At 46.7% G+C, this 19,104-nt stretch overlaps 1 protein-coding gene across 1 annotated transcript in view; it reads left to right on the forward strand.

Moving 5' to 3' along the window:
• The window catches only part of LOC115481110 (cysteine and histidine-rich protein 1-B-like), a 58,099-nt gene extending 40,355 nt beyond the window's left edge, over positions 1-17,744 (forward strand). Inside the window, exons 2-3 of the mRNA XM_030220145.1 lie at positions 2,297-2,535; positions 17,284-17,744. Of these exons, the coding sequence (XP_030076005.1) occupies positions 2,297-2,535; positions 17,284-17,506 (462 nt within the window). The 3' untranslated portion in view covers positions 17,507-17,744. The remainder of the gene's footprint in view (positions 1-2,296; positions 2,536-17,283) is intronic.
• The last annotated feature ends 1,360 nt before the right edge of the window (positions 17,745-19,104 follow it).

Genomic DNA, 19,104 nt, shown 5'->3' on the forward strand with positions numbered 1-19,104 from the left:
GAATTAGCTCATACTCCTATGCAGATGACTTCCTCTTGATTCAGGACTGTCTCACTGAGGTTGCTAGTTGGCTTTCCAAACATCATTTGATGTTAAACCCCGATAAGACAGTTGCCTCCTGGGTAACGGGCCATAGCCCTGTGCCATCCTTAATACCTACATTGTTTGACAGGCAAATAGTTCCGGTGTGATCATAGATTCTGCTCTCTCTTTCAATGATCAAATATCTGATGTAGTAAAAAAATGTCCTTTTATCACCTACGACAATTACGTTCTATCAGAAATTCTATTAATAAAGACTCCTTACGCATCTTAACCAATGCCTACATTACAATGCATTTTGATTACTGTAATATTATTTATGCAGGCATTACTAAGTCTAACTTAAAACGTTTACAAACAATTCAGAACATGGCCACTTGTATCATATGTCGAGCCTCAAAATATGATAGGGCCATGCCTCTTCTATGTCGTCTTCACTGGCTTCTGATAGACTTTAGAGTAAAATTCAAGGTTTTCATTCTGACATATAAAGTGCTTCATTTAGCTACCTCATCTTACCTTGTGAACCTTACTATTCCATACACATCGACACGAACAATCTGCTCACTCAGAGACAATAGACTAGTGATCCCTCCACCCTCAAGGGCTAGGTGGGGATCCACACATGCCTTAGCCTCTTTTTTTTAAATCCCCTGTACTGTGAAACTCCCTTCCACAATTAGGGTAGAAGAATCATACCCTCTTTTCCGTAAAGCTCTGAAAACTTACTTTTACCAAACTGCTTTTGAAATATAACCTTATGATGAGAGAGAAACCACACAGCTATGAAATATGCTTTACACTATATAAGGAGAAATAAAACTTTAGTTAATTGATGTATTGTTATTATCTTCAGTAAGGAAGTTCTGTTTGTGCTGTCCTATCATATAATGAATTTCCTAGCTTAAACTACATTGCATGTTGTACATTTTTTGATGTGTAAACCATTTTGGCTTGCTGTGCAATAAGTGACAGTATAGGAAATAAACGATAAACAATATGTTGTAGCTTTTTGTTCATGTGTGGGTAATTTAAGCCAAGGTTTAAGTTGAGGGGTGGAAGTTTTAGACGCCTTATATGTTCCTAAGAAAACTGGATCCATGTGGGTTGTGACCGTTTTATATCAGAACACCCAGAGCCTCTGTGGTCACCTTTTGGGTGTGAGAAAATTTAACCTATGAGTATGTAAAAGCTGTTGTGGCCATCTGTCTAATATGGTAGATAACCAATGAGGAAGAAGAGGAAAAACTGATTAGTATAAGGAATGAGATTCTGTTGGAGCTCATACTCTGTGATGTAATAGCTGGGATGTATCCTTGGCAGTGAAGACAGTTTTATAACTGGGTAGAATGAGTGGGCCAGGTAATCTTTTTCTGCCTCTGTCTACTGTGTCAAAGAATTAATGCAATAGGATATTTCCCCAGCCATTCCTCCATTTTGAACTTCAGTCCCAGTATATTCTGTTCTTTTGTTACTCTGCCAGCACAGAGACTAGATCAGATAACCAGAGTAGGAGATAGAATATTAGAGGCCATGAGACTGGGCTCCTGCAATGGAATGTGACCATTTTTTTTTTTTTTTTTTGCATTTTTTGCAAATGCCTGGTTTCTTATTGTGGGGGAAAATATCTTTCCGGAAGTTATTCATTTAGACATTTTTTTTCTTTTCATGAAACTCTCTAAGATAAATGTTTTCTATTTGTGATACTTCCTTCTGCCATTACGAACCAGAGTTAAGTCCACTTGTGCTAAAAAGTAAATTAAGTACCTATCTATAAGCTAGCAAGTATCTCTCACATCATAATGTATGCTGGACATGTATGGAAATATTGATCTTCAATATTTCAGAGGCAAAAGGCAGTAAGTTCAGTCCAGAGAAACCAAACAAAATCATTATCCCCCCACCCTCATTTTCCTATAAATCTGCCAGAGTGTACTTTCTTCCTTTTGCCATTGTGAGGGCAATATTGTTATCATGTATTAGTGGGATGGGGTAAAATCTGTTATTAAATTAACTCCTTATTTTTTTCTTTCTAATCCTTTCCTGTTAAGGAGAGTGAACATTTTTTGTTTTTTTCCCCCATTGGAAATGACTTATCAACTTTAAAAATTATTTCCCTAGATTTATTGACAATTTAATTTTTAAAACATATGTATCAGGAGAGGCATAACATGGAACAAGAGCTTGGAGTTAAGTAGCACAGGGCTTTATCACTCTCCAAGCTGGTCTCTGACTTTTCTTTCTCTTCTCCCAGTGTACCAATGGCCACTTGATGTGTGCTGGCTGCTTTATTCACCTCCTGGCAGATGCCCGGTTGAAGGAAGAGCAGGCCACATGCCCCAACTGTCGCTGTGAGATCAGTAAGAGCCTGTGCTGCAGGAACCTGGCAGTGGAAAAAGCTGTGAGCGAGCTACCTTCTGAGTGTGGCTTCTGCATGAAGCAGTTTCCCCGTTCCCTGCTTGAGAGACATAAGAAGGAGGAATGCCAGGACCGGTAAACACATTGATATACTACCTACAGGGTTTGAGGGTTTCTCTCCTTTTTTCAGTAATATTCGAGGCAAGATGACTGTTGAATTCTTGTTGCCTTTCCTTTCTCTATTGATTCTGTGCTATCTGTTGTGTAAATCCCAGTTGTGAATGAATTGGCCCTTTAATTGTTTAACCACTCAGAACCATTTAGGGATTAAGCAGTCTATAAAACCCTAAGATTGTATTAGACTTCTAGTTTCTTTATATCCAGTAAGGCAATAAAATACCCACAAACCAGGCTCCAGTTACTATCCCAAATAGATATTGTGATACACAGTCCAAATATTCACATACTGTTTAGGGTAAAAATGTGGATAAAGTGTATATCAATTTTTAATTTAAAGACCTCAGCATACCACATCACCACCACATCACCACAAGCATTCATTGCTGTAAGCTTTACGTGCTCATTCGTCATCAGTCTTTCATTTAACTTCTACTCAATCATTTCAATATTAATTTCAAAGTATATCAAACTAAAGATTTTAAAGACAGCTTAAATAGCATTCTTGAAGAGCAAAAATCAGCAAGAGGGCTGTGTTAAGACCTTCCCTCCCAACTTTAACCTAATCTATAATCCTCCATTTTAAATCCTGAGCAGAATGAGCACAGGTCAGCCAATGGCGCCTGCTGGTTCTCATTTAGTTTACATGACTTATGCTCATTCAAATATAATTTTATTGCCCTACTGTCTATGCCCCTATTTTGGTGGGCAGAGAACCATCTGCAGGCCTTCTCAGTGGTACATATTGTGGGCAAAGATAATGTGCAGGTGAACTTCCACTCCCTCCTGGACCCTTGGAAATGGATCTGGGAACACAGGCTCATTCTGGACCGCTGGGATCCCCTGCTGTTCGATCTGATGATGTGCAGAGCCAGTGCAAAAGCAGAGCTTCCTTGTCATCAAGCAGATGCAGCCATTACAATGGGTTGTGTCCATCAACCAGCAGAGGGAGATAGAGAGCACACTTTTTTCAGTGCCTCATACCAGCTTGCCCCACTGCCTCTCTTCAGTATTCTCTATCTCCCCTAGCAGAGTGGCTGCAGCTTCTCCGAGCTCCATCTAAAATCTGCCTGGAGGTTGCTCCTGTGCTTTTGCCAGTTGTTAGCAGGGGTGTTGGAGGCTATAGCAGCTTCACTTTAAAGGCACATAGGTTCGCCCTTTCCCTGCCTTACCATACCTCCGTGGATGTGGACACATTGCTTAGCTTTCCCTGTCCTTCCCCACCAACAGTGGATGCAGGCACATAGGTTCGCCCTTTCCCTGCCTTTCTCACTCACCTGAGCCTCTGGAGTTCTATTTACCTCTGCTTTCCTCACAGCTTATTTGCTTGCTGGCCGGCCTCCGCCTGATGCCTTTAAGGCGCATTCCACTAAAGGAATTTCCTCTTCTTGGGCTGAAACTGGAGCACTCTCTCTTCAAGAGATTTGTAGTGCAGCAACATGGGCTTCTAAGCTCTCTTTTGCCCGACATTACAGGCTGGATGTGGCTGCCAGGAGGGATGCACATTTTGGAGCGCAAGTGCTGGCGCGTGGTGTGGCTTGTTCCCACCCTATCTAGGGATTGCTTTGATACAATCCCATCTGTAATGGCTGCATCTGCTTGATGACAAGGAAGGGAAAATTAGGTCTTACCGTGATAATTTTCTTTCCTTTAGTCATAGCAGATGCAGCCATGATCCCTCCCTGTCTGATTGCTATCTGCTGTAAATCTATTTTCAGGTTCTGTTCATGTTTCCTGGAGATTCCGTCCTTGGGAGAAAGTCGGGAAAACAGTCTTCAGGATTCTTGTTCAATTAAAGGAGGATGACTAATTCCCTCCAGTTTCATGTTTTGGAGGATGAGTTTATTCCCTCCGGGAGGATGAGTTTATTCCCTCCAGTTATGTCTCAGTGGAGGATGAGTTTATGCCCTCCGGGAGGATGTTTCATTCCCTCCATTCTGAGTTAATGCCCTTTGTTGTAGGGCCATCGTTCGCTGTGAGGAAAGCTCATGTTATTCCCATTGCGGTTTGCCATACTGCTTTGGAAGCTTCAAATACTGAAGAGAGGCAGTGGAGCAAGCTGGTATGAGGCACTGAAAAAGTGTGCTCTTTATCTCCCTCTGCTGGTTGATGGACACAACCATCTGTAATGGCTGCATCTGCTATGACTAAAGGAAAGAAAATATCACGGTAAGAACCTAATTTTCCCTTTCTTTCTCTATAATATCACCAAAATTCGCCCTTCCCTATCATCAAGCCGATCAATCCATAGACTGGTGGGTTGTGTCCATCTACAGCAGGTGGAGATAGAGAGCAATCTTTTGCCTCCCTATATGTGGTCATGTGCTACCGGAAATTCCCCAGTATGTTCTCTATCTCAGCCGGTGTGTGGTCACACAGCAGTAGCTCTGGCTAGGTCTCCAAGCTTAATTGTTTAGGTTTTGTTGAGTACCTGGGGTTGAGGGCTTTTCGTCAGCAAGTGCAAACCTGGTGGTTCCAGCTCCTTCTTTTCTCTCCCCTCCCGCTGGCTCCGTTTAGAAAAAAGAAAAGAATTTTTTAAAAACGTTCAAAAAGGACGTCCATTTGCAGCTGCTCACTGGAGCAAGTCGTCGCTGCTCGGAGCAAGAAGCAGGTAATTTTTACCTTTTACTAGCGGGCAGGGGGTTCCCCGAACGGTCTCCACATGGCTATGGCCGCGGATGGCAAGGGCGCGAAAAGACGCTCCCCGGAACGCGTTCGCGCGCCTAGCGGGGGGATCGAAGGTAGAGGCGCCCTTTCGGAACCGGGAAAGTTCACCGGTTTTTCCTCCGGCGCGGCGGCCTTTCCCGCCTTAGGCGCCCATCCCCCGCTTGGCCGCCCTCCCGGTCGTGACCGGCCATGCGGCTCGGTCGGCTTCTTCTTGGGCCGCCCTTGAGATGGGAGACGTTAACAGCTTGGTCGCCCTTGAATCGGGCGACAGTAAGAAGTCGGCGAAATTAAAACGCCCTTCTTCCCGCGCGGCTCCTTCTTGAAGTTTCGCGCCGGATGCCATTTTGGACGCGCAACACGCCTCTCCCCCGCTACTGGGAGTGCAGATGGAGGGCGCCTCTAGGGCCATGGCACAGGCTGCAGAAATGCACAGACTGGGGGGTTTCTCCCCTGAGTTCATTTTGCTGCTGCATCAGGTTTTTCTTATGCAGAACACTGCCCCTGCCCACCTCTCTGATCGGGGTGATGAGGCCTCTATGCTTAAGCGCCCTCGGGTGGATCTTCCACCCTCGGGGGACTCGGTCTCCTCTGACGTGGATGACGGCAGCGTGTCTGAGTTCTCCCAGAGATGCTTAGCGGAATTGATGGAAGAGACTGATCCCCGCTCGGATGGAGCGGACGACCCCTCTGCAGCGCGGCTTTTTCGCTCAGAGGATTTGCCCAACCTGCTTGTGCAGGCCATGAGCATTTTGAAGATTGCCTGGTCCGGAGGAATGCTCTCTCTCAGCCTCTACTGGCTCCGCCATTATGCTGGGAACGAAGCGCCCGCCTAGAACCTTCCACGTTCATGAAGCCATGCAGACCTTAATTTCAGCGCAATGGGATGCCCCTGAGGCGAGCCTGAAAGTAGCCAGGTCTATGTCCCGCCTGTACCCCTTTCCTGAGGGGAAGCGGGAAGCCTTTGTCTCGCCCACGGTAGATTCCTTAATCACTGCCGTGACTAAGAAAACGGCGCTGCCGGTGGAAGGTGGCACTGCCCTGAAGGACGCCCAAGACAGGAGAATGGAGGCTGCCTTAAAGTCGTCCTTTGAGGCGGCCGCTCTGAGTTTGCAAGCCTCGGTTTGCGGCTCTTACGTGGCTAGGGCGTGCCTGACTGTTTTGCAGCGGGCTTCCCCCTCAAACCCTCCCTGGAGGGCAGAATGGCCAACCCTGGAGTCGTGCCTGACCTACTTGGCAGACTTGCTGCATGATGTTTTGAGAGCCTCGGCCAAGGGCATGGCTCAGCCAGTCTCTGCGTGGCGGTGGCTCTGGCTGAAGCACTGGTCTGCTGACCATGCCTCTAAATCTCGCCTAGCCAAGTTGCCTTTTAAAGGCAAGCTGCTCTTTGGGGATGAGCTGGACAAGATCGTGACGGAGCTCGGCACGTCCAAGGGCAAGAGGTTGCAGGAGGTCAGGACTCGGACCGGCAGTGCCCGTCCTGGTCCCTCTAAGGGCCGATTCCAGGAAGCCTGTCGGTATCGCCCGGGCAAGTCGGCCTCCTCTGCTTCCTTTAAGCGGAACTTCTCCCCCAAGCAGCATTCCTTTCGTAGGGACCGCCGTCCCGGAGGTTCGTCCTCCAGCGCGCCCCAGGGTCGCGTACCCAATGACGGGGATCTGGTCCATGGCCCAGTGCAGATAGGAGAAAGGTTGTCCTCGTTTCTGGGCAAGTGGACCAGGGTAACTTCAGACGCTTGGGTTCTGGAAGTCATCAGAGACGGCTACAAGCTAGAGTTCTGCCGACCCCTAAGAAACGGGTTTGTAAACTCTCCTTGCAAGTCTCAGGTCAAAGCAGCTGCCGTGCAGCAGACTTTGAGCAACCTGATTCGCCTGGGCGCGGTGGTCCCGGTGCCAGTAGATCAGCTTGGCAAGGGGCGCTACTCCATTTACTTTGTGGTACCAAAGAAAGAAGGGTCTGCTCGGCTATTCTCGACCTCAAGGGAGTCAATCAAGCCTTGAAAGTTCGGCACTTCCGGATGGAGACCCTCCGCTCCGTAATAGCTGCAGTGAAAAAGGGAGAATTCCTGGCCTCCCTGGACATCAAGGAGGCTTACCTACATATTCCCATCTGGCCGCCTCATCAGCACTTTCTGCGCTTTGCAGTGCTGGGCCGACACTTCCAGTTCAGAGCCCTCCCGTTCGGGTTGGCTACGGCTCCGCGGACCTTCTCCAGAGTAATGGTGGTCATCGCGGCCTACCTCAGCAAGGAGGAGTGCAAGTCCATCCCTATCTGGACGACTGGCTGATCCGAGCCCCTTCCTATGCGGAGTGCGGGAGAGCTACAGACAGGGTCATTGCTCTTCTGAGATCCCTGGGATGGGTCATCAACTGGGAGAAAAGCCAGCTGCGCCCGACTCAGTCCCTGGAGTATCTGGGAGTTCGATTCGACACCCAAGTGGGCAGAGTGTTCCTGCCAGACAACCGGAGCGTCAAGCTTCAGACCCAGGTGGGCCAGTTCCTAGCCTCCTCTGCTCTTCGAGCTTGGGACTATTTGCAGTTGTTGGGTTCCATGACGGCAACGATGGAGGTAGTGCCCTGGGCCAGGGCTCATATGAGACCACTGCAGCGCTCTCTTCTGCGGCGGTGGACTCCAGTCTCGGAGGATTACGCCGTACGCCTTTCTTTGGATCCAGTGGTGCGAAAGACGCTGAACTGGTGGCTGAGGCCAGGCAAGCTGTCCGCAGGAATGCCTCTTACGACCCCGGAGTGGGTTGTCGTCACGACGGATGCCTGCTTGACGGGCTGGGGAGCCCACTGCCTGGGACGGACAGCGCAGGGGCTCTGGTCTCCTGCAGAGACGAAATGGTCCATCAACCTCCTGGAGCTCCGAGCCATTCGGTTGGCGCTTCTAGAGTTTCTCCCGGTACTGGTGCTGAGGCCTGTACGGGTCCTGTCGGACAATGCCACGGCTGTGGCCTATATCAATCGCCAAGGGGGCACCAGGAGCGCCCCTCTAGCCAAGGAGGCCATGAAGCTATGCCTGTGGGCGGAAGCGAATCTGGAACAGATGTCGGCGGCCCACATTGCGGGAGTCATGAATGTCAAGGCGGACTTTCTCAGTCGCCATACCTTGGATCCCGGAGAGTGGCAACTGTCTGCTCGGGCGTTCTTGGATATCACGAAACGCTGGGGCCGGCCGAGCCTGGATCTGATGGCGTCCTCGGCCAATTGCCAAGTGCCGCGCTTTTTCAGCAGAGGACGGGACCCTCTATCTCTGGGAGTCGATGCTCTTCTCCAGCAGTGGCCGGCACAGGAGCTTCTCTACGTGTTCCGGCCCTGGCCCATGATGGGCAGGGTGCTAGGCCGGGTGGCAAAGCATCCGGGCCGGGTGATCCTGGTGGGTCCGGATTGGCCCAGATGTCCCTGGTATGCGGTCTTAGTCAGACTCTCGGTGGACGGCCCTCTGCGGCTGCCAGCGGAGCGGGGCCTCTTACATCAGGGTCCTGTGGTGATGGAGGATCCCTCCTCCTCTGGTCTTACGGCCTGGCTCTTGAGCGGAAGCGGCTGAGGAAGAAGGGCTTCTCAGACAAGGTCATAAGCCACTGTGCTGAGAGCGAGGAAGCGCTCTACTTCCACCACTTACGCCAGGGTTTGGCGTACCTTTGCATCGTGGTGCGAGGCAGGTTCTGTATCGCCCTTCACTGCTCTAATATCTTCAGTGTTGGCGTTCCTGCAGGAGGGGCTGGAGAAAGGCCTGTCGCTCAGTTCGCTGAAAGTCCAGGTGGCGGCTCTAGCTTGCTTCAGAGGTCGTCTGAAGGGGGCTTCCCTGGCTTCAAAGCCGGATGTGGTACGCTTTCTCAAAGGAGTTAATCACCTGCGCCCCCTCTGCACCCGATAGTGCCTACGTGGAATCTCAATCTGGTGCTATGGACCTTGCAGAAGCCGCCCTTCGAGCCCTTGCCAAGGGCATCGCTGAAGGACCTGACGTTGAAAGCAGTCTTCCTGGTGGCTATTACATCAGCCAGAAGAGTTTCCGAGCTCCAGGCTCTCTCGTGTAGAGAACCGTTCCTGCGATTCACTGAGGCAGGAGTATCGATTCGCCCAGTGCCGTCCTTCCTGCCCAAGATTGTTTCTCGATTCCATGTGAATCAGCAGCTTTACCTACGCTCCTTTCGTAGGGAGGACTACCCAGAGGAGTACCCTGCACTCAATTACCTGGATGTTAGACGGGTCAATCAGATACTTGGAAGTGACCAATGATTTCCGGAAGTCGGATGATCTGTTCGTGCTGTTCGCAGGCCCTCGTAAGGGTCTGCAGGCATCTAAGCCCACGGTGGCACGTTGGGTCAAGGAGACGATCACAGCAGCTTATGTGGCGGCAGGGAAGATTCCGCCTATTCAGCTGAAGGCACACTCTATTAGAGCACAAGCAGCCTCGATGGCGGAGTCCAGATCTGTCCCCTTGGAAGAGATTTGCAGAGCGGCTACTTGGTCGTCGGCTCATACCTTCTCACGACATTACCGCTTGGATGTGGCTGCTCGGGCCGAGGCCCAGTTTGGGGCTTCAGTTTTGCGTTCAGGGATTTCCATATCCCGCCCTGGGTGAGTACTGCTTCGGTACATCCCAGCAGTCTATGGATTGATCGGCTTGATGATATGGAAGGTAAAATTATGTATCATACCTGATAACTTTCTTTCCCTTAATCATAGCCGATCAATCCATAGCCCCTCCCAGATATCTGTATTGTTTGTGTTCTGGTTATGTTTCAGGTTCAAGTTCAGTCTTCATTTCCTGTTCACGAGGCCTTCGTGTTCAAGTTCTTCCAATTGAATTGAAGTCTCTTCGAGTTGAGTCGATTTTGTGTTACAGTGAGCTGCTGCTTCCTCCCCCCATTTCGGCGGTGGCTGGATTGATAACCAAATTATGCCGGCGCTCCCTCCCGCTTCATGCGGCTGTAGGGTAGCTTTGTATCCCTCCCGCTTCGGCGGTGTTGGGGTAAGTCAGCTCCTCCCGTGGTTGTGGTAGCAGGATAAGCCAGTCCCCCCCCCCCGCATCGGCGGGTGTGGTTTCCCGCCCACCGCCCGGCGGTGGTACGCTGGAATATTTCCCCTCCCCCACTTCGGCGGTGGTGAGCTGGGCAGAGTGTCCCTTTGTGGGTGTAATTCTCTAAGTGCTGAGTCCTGTGGATGGAGCTTTGATATCGACATACTGAGGAATTTCCAGTAGCACATGACCACATAGGGAGGCAAAAGATTGCTCTCTATCTCCACCTGCTGGTAGATGGACACAACCCACCAGTCTATGGATTGATCGGCTATGATTAAGGGAAAGAAAATTATCAGGTATGATACATAATTTTACCTTCCTTTTTGAGCACACTACCAGAACCCTCATCCACACTCTTATCACCTCTCGCTTAAGACTATTGCAACTTGCTTCTCACAGGTCTCCCACTTAGCCATCTCTCTCCTCTTCAATCTGTTCAAAATTCTGCTGCACGACTAATATTCCGCCAGTGTCGTTATGTTCATATTAGCCCTCTCCTCAAGTCACTTCACTGGCTTCCTATCCATTTCCGCATACAGTTCAAACTCCTCTTATTGACCTATAAGTGCATTCACTCTGCAGCTCCTCAGTACTTCTCCACTCTCATCTCTCCCTACATTCCTCCCGGGAACTCCGTTTACTGGGTAAATCTCTCTTATCTGCACCCGTCTCCTCCACTGCTAACTCCAGACTCCATTCCTTTTATCTTGCTGCACCATATGCCTGGAATAGACTTCCTGAGCCGGTGCGTCAAGCTCCATCTCTGGCCGTCTTCAAATCTAAGCTAAAAGCCCACCTTTTTGATGCTGCTTTTAACTCCTAACCCTTATTCACTTGTTCAGAACCCTTATTTTATCATCCTCACTTTAATATTTCCTTATCTCTTGTTTGTCCTGTTTGTCTGTCCTAATTAGATTGTAAGCTCTGTCGAGCAGGGACTGTCTCTTTATGTTCAAGTGTACAGCGCTGCGTACGTCTAGTAGCGCTATAGAAATGATAAGTAGTAGTAGTAGCATACCTTAGACTGCAAGCAAGCCTTAGCCTTCTATCTATTCTATTCTATACAGAGCTTATATTCCGCCATATCTCCAAAGCATTCATTGCGGATCACAATAAGGTGAACATTGTAATTGTAAGCCACGTTGAACCGAAACCTGCTTTGGGGTAATAGTGGGATACAAGAATGCATAAATAGATAAATAAATATCTCAAACATTACAAAAAAAAAAAGTCTTCAACTGTTTTCTAAATAAAAAAAATAATATGTAATTGATCGAATCTGATATGGGAGTGAATTCCAGACTTTTACTTCCAAATATTGGAATGAATTACTTAAGTATCTTTTGATTCTAATTCCCCCAAAATTTGGAAACAAAAGTATTAATGTTCATAGAACGAGAATCTTGAGCCTTAGACAGTAAACTTAAAAATGTAGACAAGCTGTATTCTGACTTACTAAGGATTTAAAAACCATACAGTTTAGCTTAAATTTAATATGAATATGAATCGGTAACCAGTGCAGCTCATCAAGAAGGGGGAGACACTCTTAAATCTATTGACTCTAAAAATCAATCTGGCAGCTGTGTTCTGAAGGAGCGGTAGCCTATATATGTTTAGAAGTGATTCCTCCATAAAGTGAGTTACAGTAATCCAAATATGGCAGAAGAACTGCTTGAGCTAAGCTCCTGAAACTTTCCATATTCAAATTAGGTCTTATTGCCCTTAATTGACGCAGTCTAAAATTAAATTTCTTTAAAAGAGCTGTAATTTGGTCTTCAAAAGTTTAAATTTGAGTCCAAAATTACCCCCAAAACCTTTGATTTATTAGTAACTAGTAAAACATGCCTGTTTCTGGAGCAAATGAAACAGGCGCTAGCAAGGTTTTCCTCCCGAACTCCCCCCTCCCTACTCACCCCTTCGGCGTTGTGAAGCCACTGACCACCATTGCTCCACACCTCATCAACGCACGCCACCTTCATCTCCTGAGTTGTGAAGCCACTGACGCCATTGCTCCGCCTGCGCTCTGTGATGCCATTGCTCCGCTCTCGACGTCATCACGTTTGATGCGCGGGGGGGCCCAGAGACAGTGACAGTGACGGTGGCTTCACCACCACGAACCCTTCGAACCCGAAGGAAGTGCCCGAAGGAAGTGACACTGACGTCAGTGTCCTCAGAACATTGAGGGTGAGTTTTATTATATAGGATTTGCAGAACCTCTCGTGATTAGCTGTATGGATTTTTGAACCAAAGCTTCAAAATTACCAAACCAGACTATATTAGTCTTTGTCTATTTATCTTAAGAAAATTGGCTGTGGCCCAGGAGTCAACCTTAGAGAGAGTTTCAATTAACAATGGAAAAAGTGCATTCAAAAGTGTGTAATGCAGGACCTAACAAGAAATTATCAGCATAAGAAAATACTTGTAAATTTAAGGAAGATAACCAGTCACCAGGAGACATCGTATATACTAAATATTATATATTAAATAACAAAGGGGATGGATAATCCATAGATAGTCCACCCAGCTTTTTGTTCCTTTTGGATGGGGGTAGCCACCTCAAATGCACTGTTTTCAGTTGGCTAGCAGACTGCATCTCCTTTACTTACATCCAGGCTGGGTTGACTCTAGAGGGTCATATCAAGGAGATTGGCACAGCTGTGACATGGTCTTCAGTCCACGCAGTCACAACTCACTACTGCCTTGAGCTGGCTACCTGATGGGACAGCTGATTTAGTCAGACAGTCCTACAGAATTTGTTTGGTGTCTAGAATCCAGCTCCACCCTCCTGGGCCCAGTTTTGTTCTGTTCAAGGCTGCGCCTTCACAACTAGTTTGTAGATAGATTAAGGTTGATTGACTTTAAGGCCTTGACATTTTTTTGTCTCTCTTGTCCTAGCATTGTTATTTTCACTGAGCCTGGTAGCTAGGGTTTGCTTGTCCTAAGAGAAAGTGAAGTTACCTGTAACGGATGTTCTCTGAGGACAGCAGACCTAGTATTCTCTCAGCTATATTTTACTGAGGAATCTGTGCTCACTTGTTGGGCAGGAAGGTACCCATGCATGCGCACTGGGATGCTGCTAGAATTTCTACTTGTACACACTAGGCAGTGTCTGCGCAGGACTCTGTCAGATGATGTCACCCAGATGTGAGAATACTTGACCTGCTGTCCTCGGAGAACACCACCTCCAGTTGATTAACTTTGCTTTCTAACCATCCTTCTTTCTCCAATATACTTGACAAAAAAGTCTCTAGCTAGTATACCTCTCTTTATGTCTCTAGCCATTTTTAATTCCACCTACGCTTTTACCAGTCATCTCTCTCTTCATTTCTTTAAATTTATATGGTATTCTTTTCTATGCTCTTCTTTCTGCATTCTTTTATACTTCATTAATGCTACTTGTTTTGTCTTTATTCCTTCAGACACTTGATCGGTGAAGCATATAGGTTTCCTTTTTCCTCTTGATTTGTTTACTTTCCTTACATAAAGATACACTGACATTTTTATTGCTCCTTTCATCTGGAACTACTGACTTTCCACTTTTTTCCTATATCCTCCCATCCTGCCAGCTCGCTTTTCAGGTACTCTTTTTACTAGAGTCATGTTTGAAATCCAGAACTTTTGTGTGTCTACACTCCCCTTTAGCTCCTATATCAAACAATACAGTGTAATGATCACTACTGCCAAGGGTGGCACCCACCAGAACATTAGACATATTTTCCTACATAAAAACATTAAGGCAAATAAAGACCATATCGCCTATCCAGTCTTCCCATCCATGCCATCTACTATCCCTTCTCCCTTAGAGATCCTATATCCCATGCTTTCTTGAATTCAGAAGTTTTCACCATCACCACCACAAGAAGGCAGTTCCACAAATTCACCATCCTTTCTGTGAAGAAGTATTTACTCAGGTTACTACTACTACTACTTATCACTTCTATAGCGCTATAAGGCATACGCAGCACTGTACACCATACATGAAAAGACAGCCCTGCTCAAAGAGCTCACAATCTAAATAGGACAGGCAAACAAACAGAACAACTAAGAGGTAAGGAATTAAAGAGGTGGGGATAAAAGGGTACAGGGCAAGTGAGTAGTGGTTAGGAGTCAAAAGCAGCATTAAAGAGGTGGGCTTTTAGCCTGGATTTGAAAAAGGCCAAAGACTGGGCTAGACGTACAGGCTCGGGAAGTCTATTCCAGGCGTGAGGTGCAGCGAGATAAAAGGAACAGAGTCTGGAATTAGCAGTAGAGGAGAAGGGGACAGACGAGAGATTTATCCACAGAACGGAGTACCGAGGGGGGGCGTAGGGAGAGACAAGAGTGGAGAGGTACTGGGGAGCGGTAGAGTGAATGCACTTGTAGGTCAGTAAGAGAAGTTTGAATTGAATGCGGAAACGGATAGGGAGCCAGTGAAGTGACTTGTGAGCATAGCGACTCTGGCGGAAAATGAGACGCGCAGCAGAGTTTTGGACTGATTGAAGAGGAGAGAGATGGCAAAGCGGGAGGCCGCTGAGAAGCAGGTTGCAATAATCTAGGCGAGGGGTGATAAGAGTATGGATAAGGGTTCTGGCAGAGTGCTCAGAGAGGAAGGGACGGATTTTGCTGATGTTGTAGAGAAAGAAACGACAGGTTTTGGCAATCTGCTGAATGTGATCAGAGAAGAAGAGGGAGGAGTCAAAGATGACCCCAAGGTTACGAGCTGATGAGATAGGGAGAATGAGAGTGCCATCCACAGAAACAGAGAAAGGGGGGAAAGGAGAGGTGGGTTTAGGGGGAAAGATGAAAAGCTCGGTTTTGGCCATGTTAAGTTTCAGATGACGTTGAGACATCCAGGCAGCGATATCAGATAGGCAGGCTGATACATTGGTCTGGATGCTGGTTGAGATTTTGGGTGTAGAGAGGTAGATCTGGGAGTCGTCAGCGTAGAGATGATATTGAAAACCATGGGATGATAACAGAGAGCCAAGGGAAGAAGTGTAGATGGAGAACAGGAGAGGACCGAGAACAGAACCCTGTGAGGTACACCGATTGGTAGTGGGATAGAAGTGGAAGAGGATCCACCAGAGTGTACACTAAAGGTGCGAAGCGAGAGGTAGGAGGAGAATCAGGAAAGAACAGAGCCCTGGAATCCAAGTGAAGACAACGTATCAAGGAGTAAGCTGTGATCAACAGTGCCAAAAGCGGCGGATAGATCGAGAAGGATGAGGATAGAATAGAGACCTTTGGATTTGGTCAGTAACAGGTCATTGGAAACTTTTGTAAGTGCAGTTTCAGTTGAATGAAGAGGGCGAAAGCCAGATTGGAGTGGGTTACTTCTGAATCTATCCCCTTTCACCTTCAGAGCCCAAGTGGGTTCGTCCGGGATTTTGAAAATGAAAAGGGATGGACTTGAGCACAAGATCCAGCGTCACCCCTTCTCTCGTGGGTTCTGTCATGCTCGATGAGAGCGCTTTGAGAGGCATCTACTATCTCTCTACTTCTTCCTGATTCTGCATATGGAACACTCCAATATGCATCCAGCAGGTTGAAATCTCCAAGCAGCAGCACCTCACCTTTCATTCTTAGTCTTTGGATATCTATAACTAGATCTTTGTCCAGATTTTCCATTTGTGTCGGAGATCTGTAGACCAAATCTGTGTGAACAGAGTTTCCATCTTTTCTCCAAGATGATCCATATTAATTCCTCCTTTCTCCAGTTGACTTGAATTTGAGATGGTTTTATGTTTTTCACATACGATGCTATTACTTCACCTTTTCACCCAGCTCTGTCTTTCCTTAAAAGATTATAGCAGGCCCTGGTTATGTCACATAACCAGATAAATTAGAACATAGCATGATTTTTATACTGTTTTCTAGTTGTCTTAATGAAATGTGAACTCTTCCAATGCAAAGGAAGAGGACCCAATTGGGCTTTCCCCACAGCAAATGTTGTCACCTGTCCTTCTGCACGTATGGTGACCCAGGCCTTTCCTCCGAGTCCAACCTGTCCATCTGTATTCACAGATGGTAGACATGCTTGTATGGAGATGCATGGATTTTTGTTTTCTTACATAATGGTATAGTAGATGACGTCAGCTAAAGACCTGTGTGGTCCATCCAGTCTACTCAGCAAGATAGTGATAGTGTAAGGTATGATGTGATACTACATATTTAGAAGAGAGAACCAGTCCACTCCCACAGAACAATCAACAGAACACAAAGGGTGGAAATGACCATAGAAAGGCTGACTAGCCAGAGCCTTTATTCAAAATGGTGAAGAACGGGCAAATTAATGTACCCATACATACTATATATGTATACTTGATCTTGATTTGTCCTTGCCATTTTCTGGGCACAGACCATAAAGGCTGCATGGCACTGACCTTGTTCTCCATATTCTGAAGTTGTCATTGAATCTCCACTCCAGCTCAATCTGTCCAGCCACAATCAGGGCTTTGATTTAAACCTTCTAGAAATGTGAGAAATAAATAAATAAACTGCAGAAGTTGAAAAACAAGGCTAGTGCTGGGCAGTCCTCTATGGTCTGTGCCCTGAAAATGGCAAGGACAAATTAAGATAGTCTTAAGAATGTAAGCATTGCCATATTGGGACAGACCAAAGGTCCATCAAGCCCAGTACCCTTTTTCTAACAGTGACCAATCTAAGTCACAAGTACCTAGCAAGATCCCAAAATAATAAAAACAGATTTTATGCTTTTCACAGGAATACACAGGATTTTCCCAAGTACATCTTAATAATAACTTGGAATGTGCCCAGCCCTTTTTTAAACCCTGCTAAGCTAACCACTTTTACCACATTCTGTAGTAATGAATTCCAGAGCTTAATTACACATTGAATGAAGAAATACTTTCGCCAATTTGTTTTAAATTTACTTGTGTACCCCCCCCCACCCCAAATCCTTGTATTTTTGAAAAGAGTAAATGATTCACATCTACTTGTTCCACTTCACTGAGTATTTTATATACGCTATTTTATATCCCCTTAGCCTCTTATGGTCTTCCTTGCCTATCCCACAGAGTGATGCAGTGCAAGTACAAGCGGATTGGATGTCCATGGCAAGGGCCTTACCATGAGCTGACTGTGCACGAGGCAGAGTGCAGTCATCCAACTAAGACCGGCAATGAGCTCATGGAGATCCTAGATGAGATGGACCAATCTCACAGAAAAGAGATGCAACTCTATAATAGCATCTTCAGCCTGTTGAGCTTTGAGAAGATTGGCTATACAGGTAATAGATGAGGTGGGAATGGGGAGGGGATGGTAGCTGGGGGGAGTAAGGCTGCTATTCAGTACCAGCTAATGAAATGGTTTGATATTGACACATTTTCCTTCTGACACTTCTATTCTGCTAAAGTTTCAATCCTGCTGTTTTCTCTGTATAACACAACCATTCTCTCTTTGGAGAGCAGATTAGCTCTGGCTGTAGGTGGTGTATGCCATCCTTTCCTTTTCATCTGAGACCACTGATTATTGCCAAGGAGGATTTTTTCCATGTCTGGGGGAATCTGGAAGTGGGGGTGTTGTTGTTGGGGTGGGGGGAGGGTTTCCCTGCTTGTTTTTGTTTTGTTTTGTTTTTTTGTTCTGTAACTGTTGGCTCAAAGGCAGCCCAGGGCTTTACATGGCTGTACCTGGGGGAGGGGAACTGCATGTGACCATCACTTGCTTGACAGCAGGACATGTGGAAGAAGCCATGACGATGGAGGAAAGGAGAAGGTAAGGATCAAGGAAGAAAGGGTAATGTGGAATAATTTATTTTCTTTGGTGCTGTTACCTGGTTTCACAAGGGAATGAGATGCAATCTGCTCTCCTAGCAGGGATTTGATACAGTATTCAGTGAGTGGAGGAAGATTTTAGGGATGGCATGTACTGTACTGTTTTCTCTCTCTTTCTGTCTCTCTCTCTCTCTCCCCTTCCCCTCCTCCTCAAAAAAAGGTGTTGAGTTTTTATTCCCAGTGACAGGTATTTATAACTGCTGCATGTTGGTGGTTCTACCACACACAGTGAGCTCAGCAGAAAACACCAGGTACTTTTGCCACAGAGTTTTGCTTCGCATGGTTTCTAGGGGAGGGCAGAGAGGGGGGATGGTGGGAATATGGGATGTGCCAACAAGTGAGGCCACATGACTGATTAGAGATTGTTGGTGGAGAGCTGTTGAGTGTTAATGTCCCAACCTAGCAGCTGCAAGGGTTCCTGACAGTCAGCTTTCTGCTGTGTTCAATAACATTTGTTTTAACTGTCTAACTTCAACCTCATAGGACCACCCACGAGTAATGGCGTTTTGCTGTAAGTGGAACATGTCTTTAATGTGCCTGCTTTTCAATTGGCATTTAAATTAATCTAGCGGGAGGAGCGGTCTAGTAGCATTGTGCTAATCCTGGCAGTTGCATGGAGGAGAAGGGGATGAGATGGGGGGGAGGGGGAATGAATAAATGGAGTAACCATTTAATAACTGTATGCTTCAGAGTGTTGAGAAAACAGCCCCACCAGGTAAGTTTGTGGGTGCAGAGGATGGGCTTCCACATTTCCTGAACAATTCTCTACATAATACTGGTTATTAACTAATTTAGGCTGAGATCATAGCCTTGGTCACTGCTGTAACTGGGGCATGAAGTAGTTTCCCTCTCCCTTGCACACAGAGTATAGAGCACAGCTGACCTTGTCTGCTGTGTTCTAGATGACCACTTCATCTGAAAGTGTTAAAGTGCCAAGCCTCAGTGAAATTTTCTCAACTCCTGAGAGGCAGGTGGAGTTCCTTCCCTTTGTTTAGGAGCAGGAGAGTCAAGTAGCTCAGTGTCCTACTTGCCTTTCACTTGGAAGTTTTGAATTGCTGCTGTACA

Source organism: Microcaecilia unicolor, chromosome 1 (assembly GCF_901765095.1).
Source record: "Microcaecilia unicolor chromosome 1, aMicUni1.1, whole genome shotgun sequence".
NCBI classification, from domain to species: Eukaryota; Metazoa; Chordata; class Amphibia; order Gymnophiona; family Siphonopidae; genus Microcaecilia; species Microcaecilia unicolor.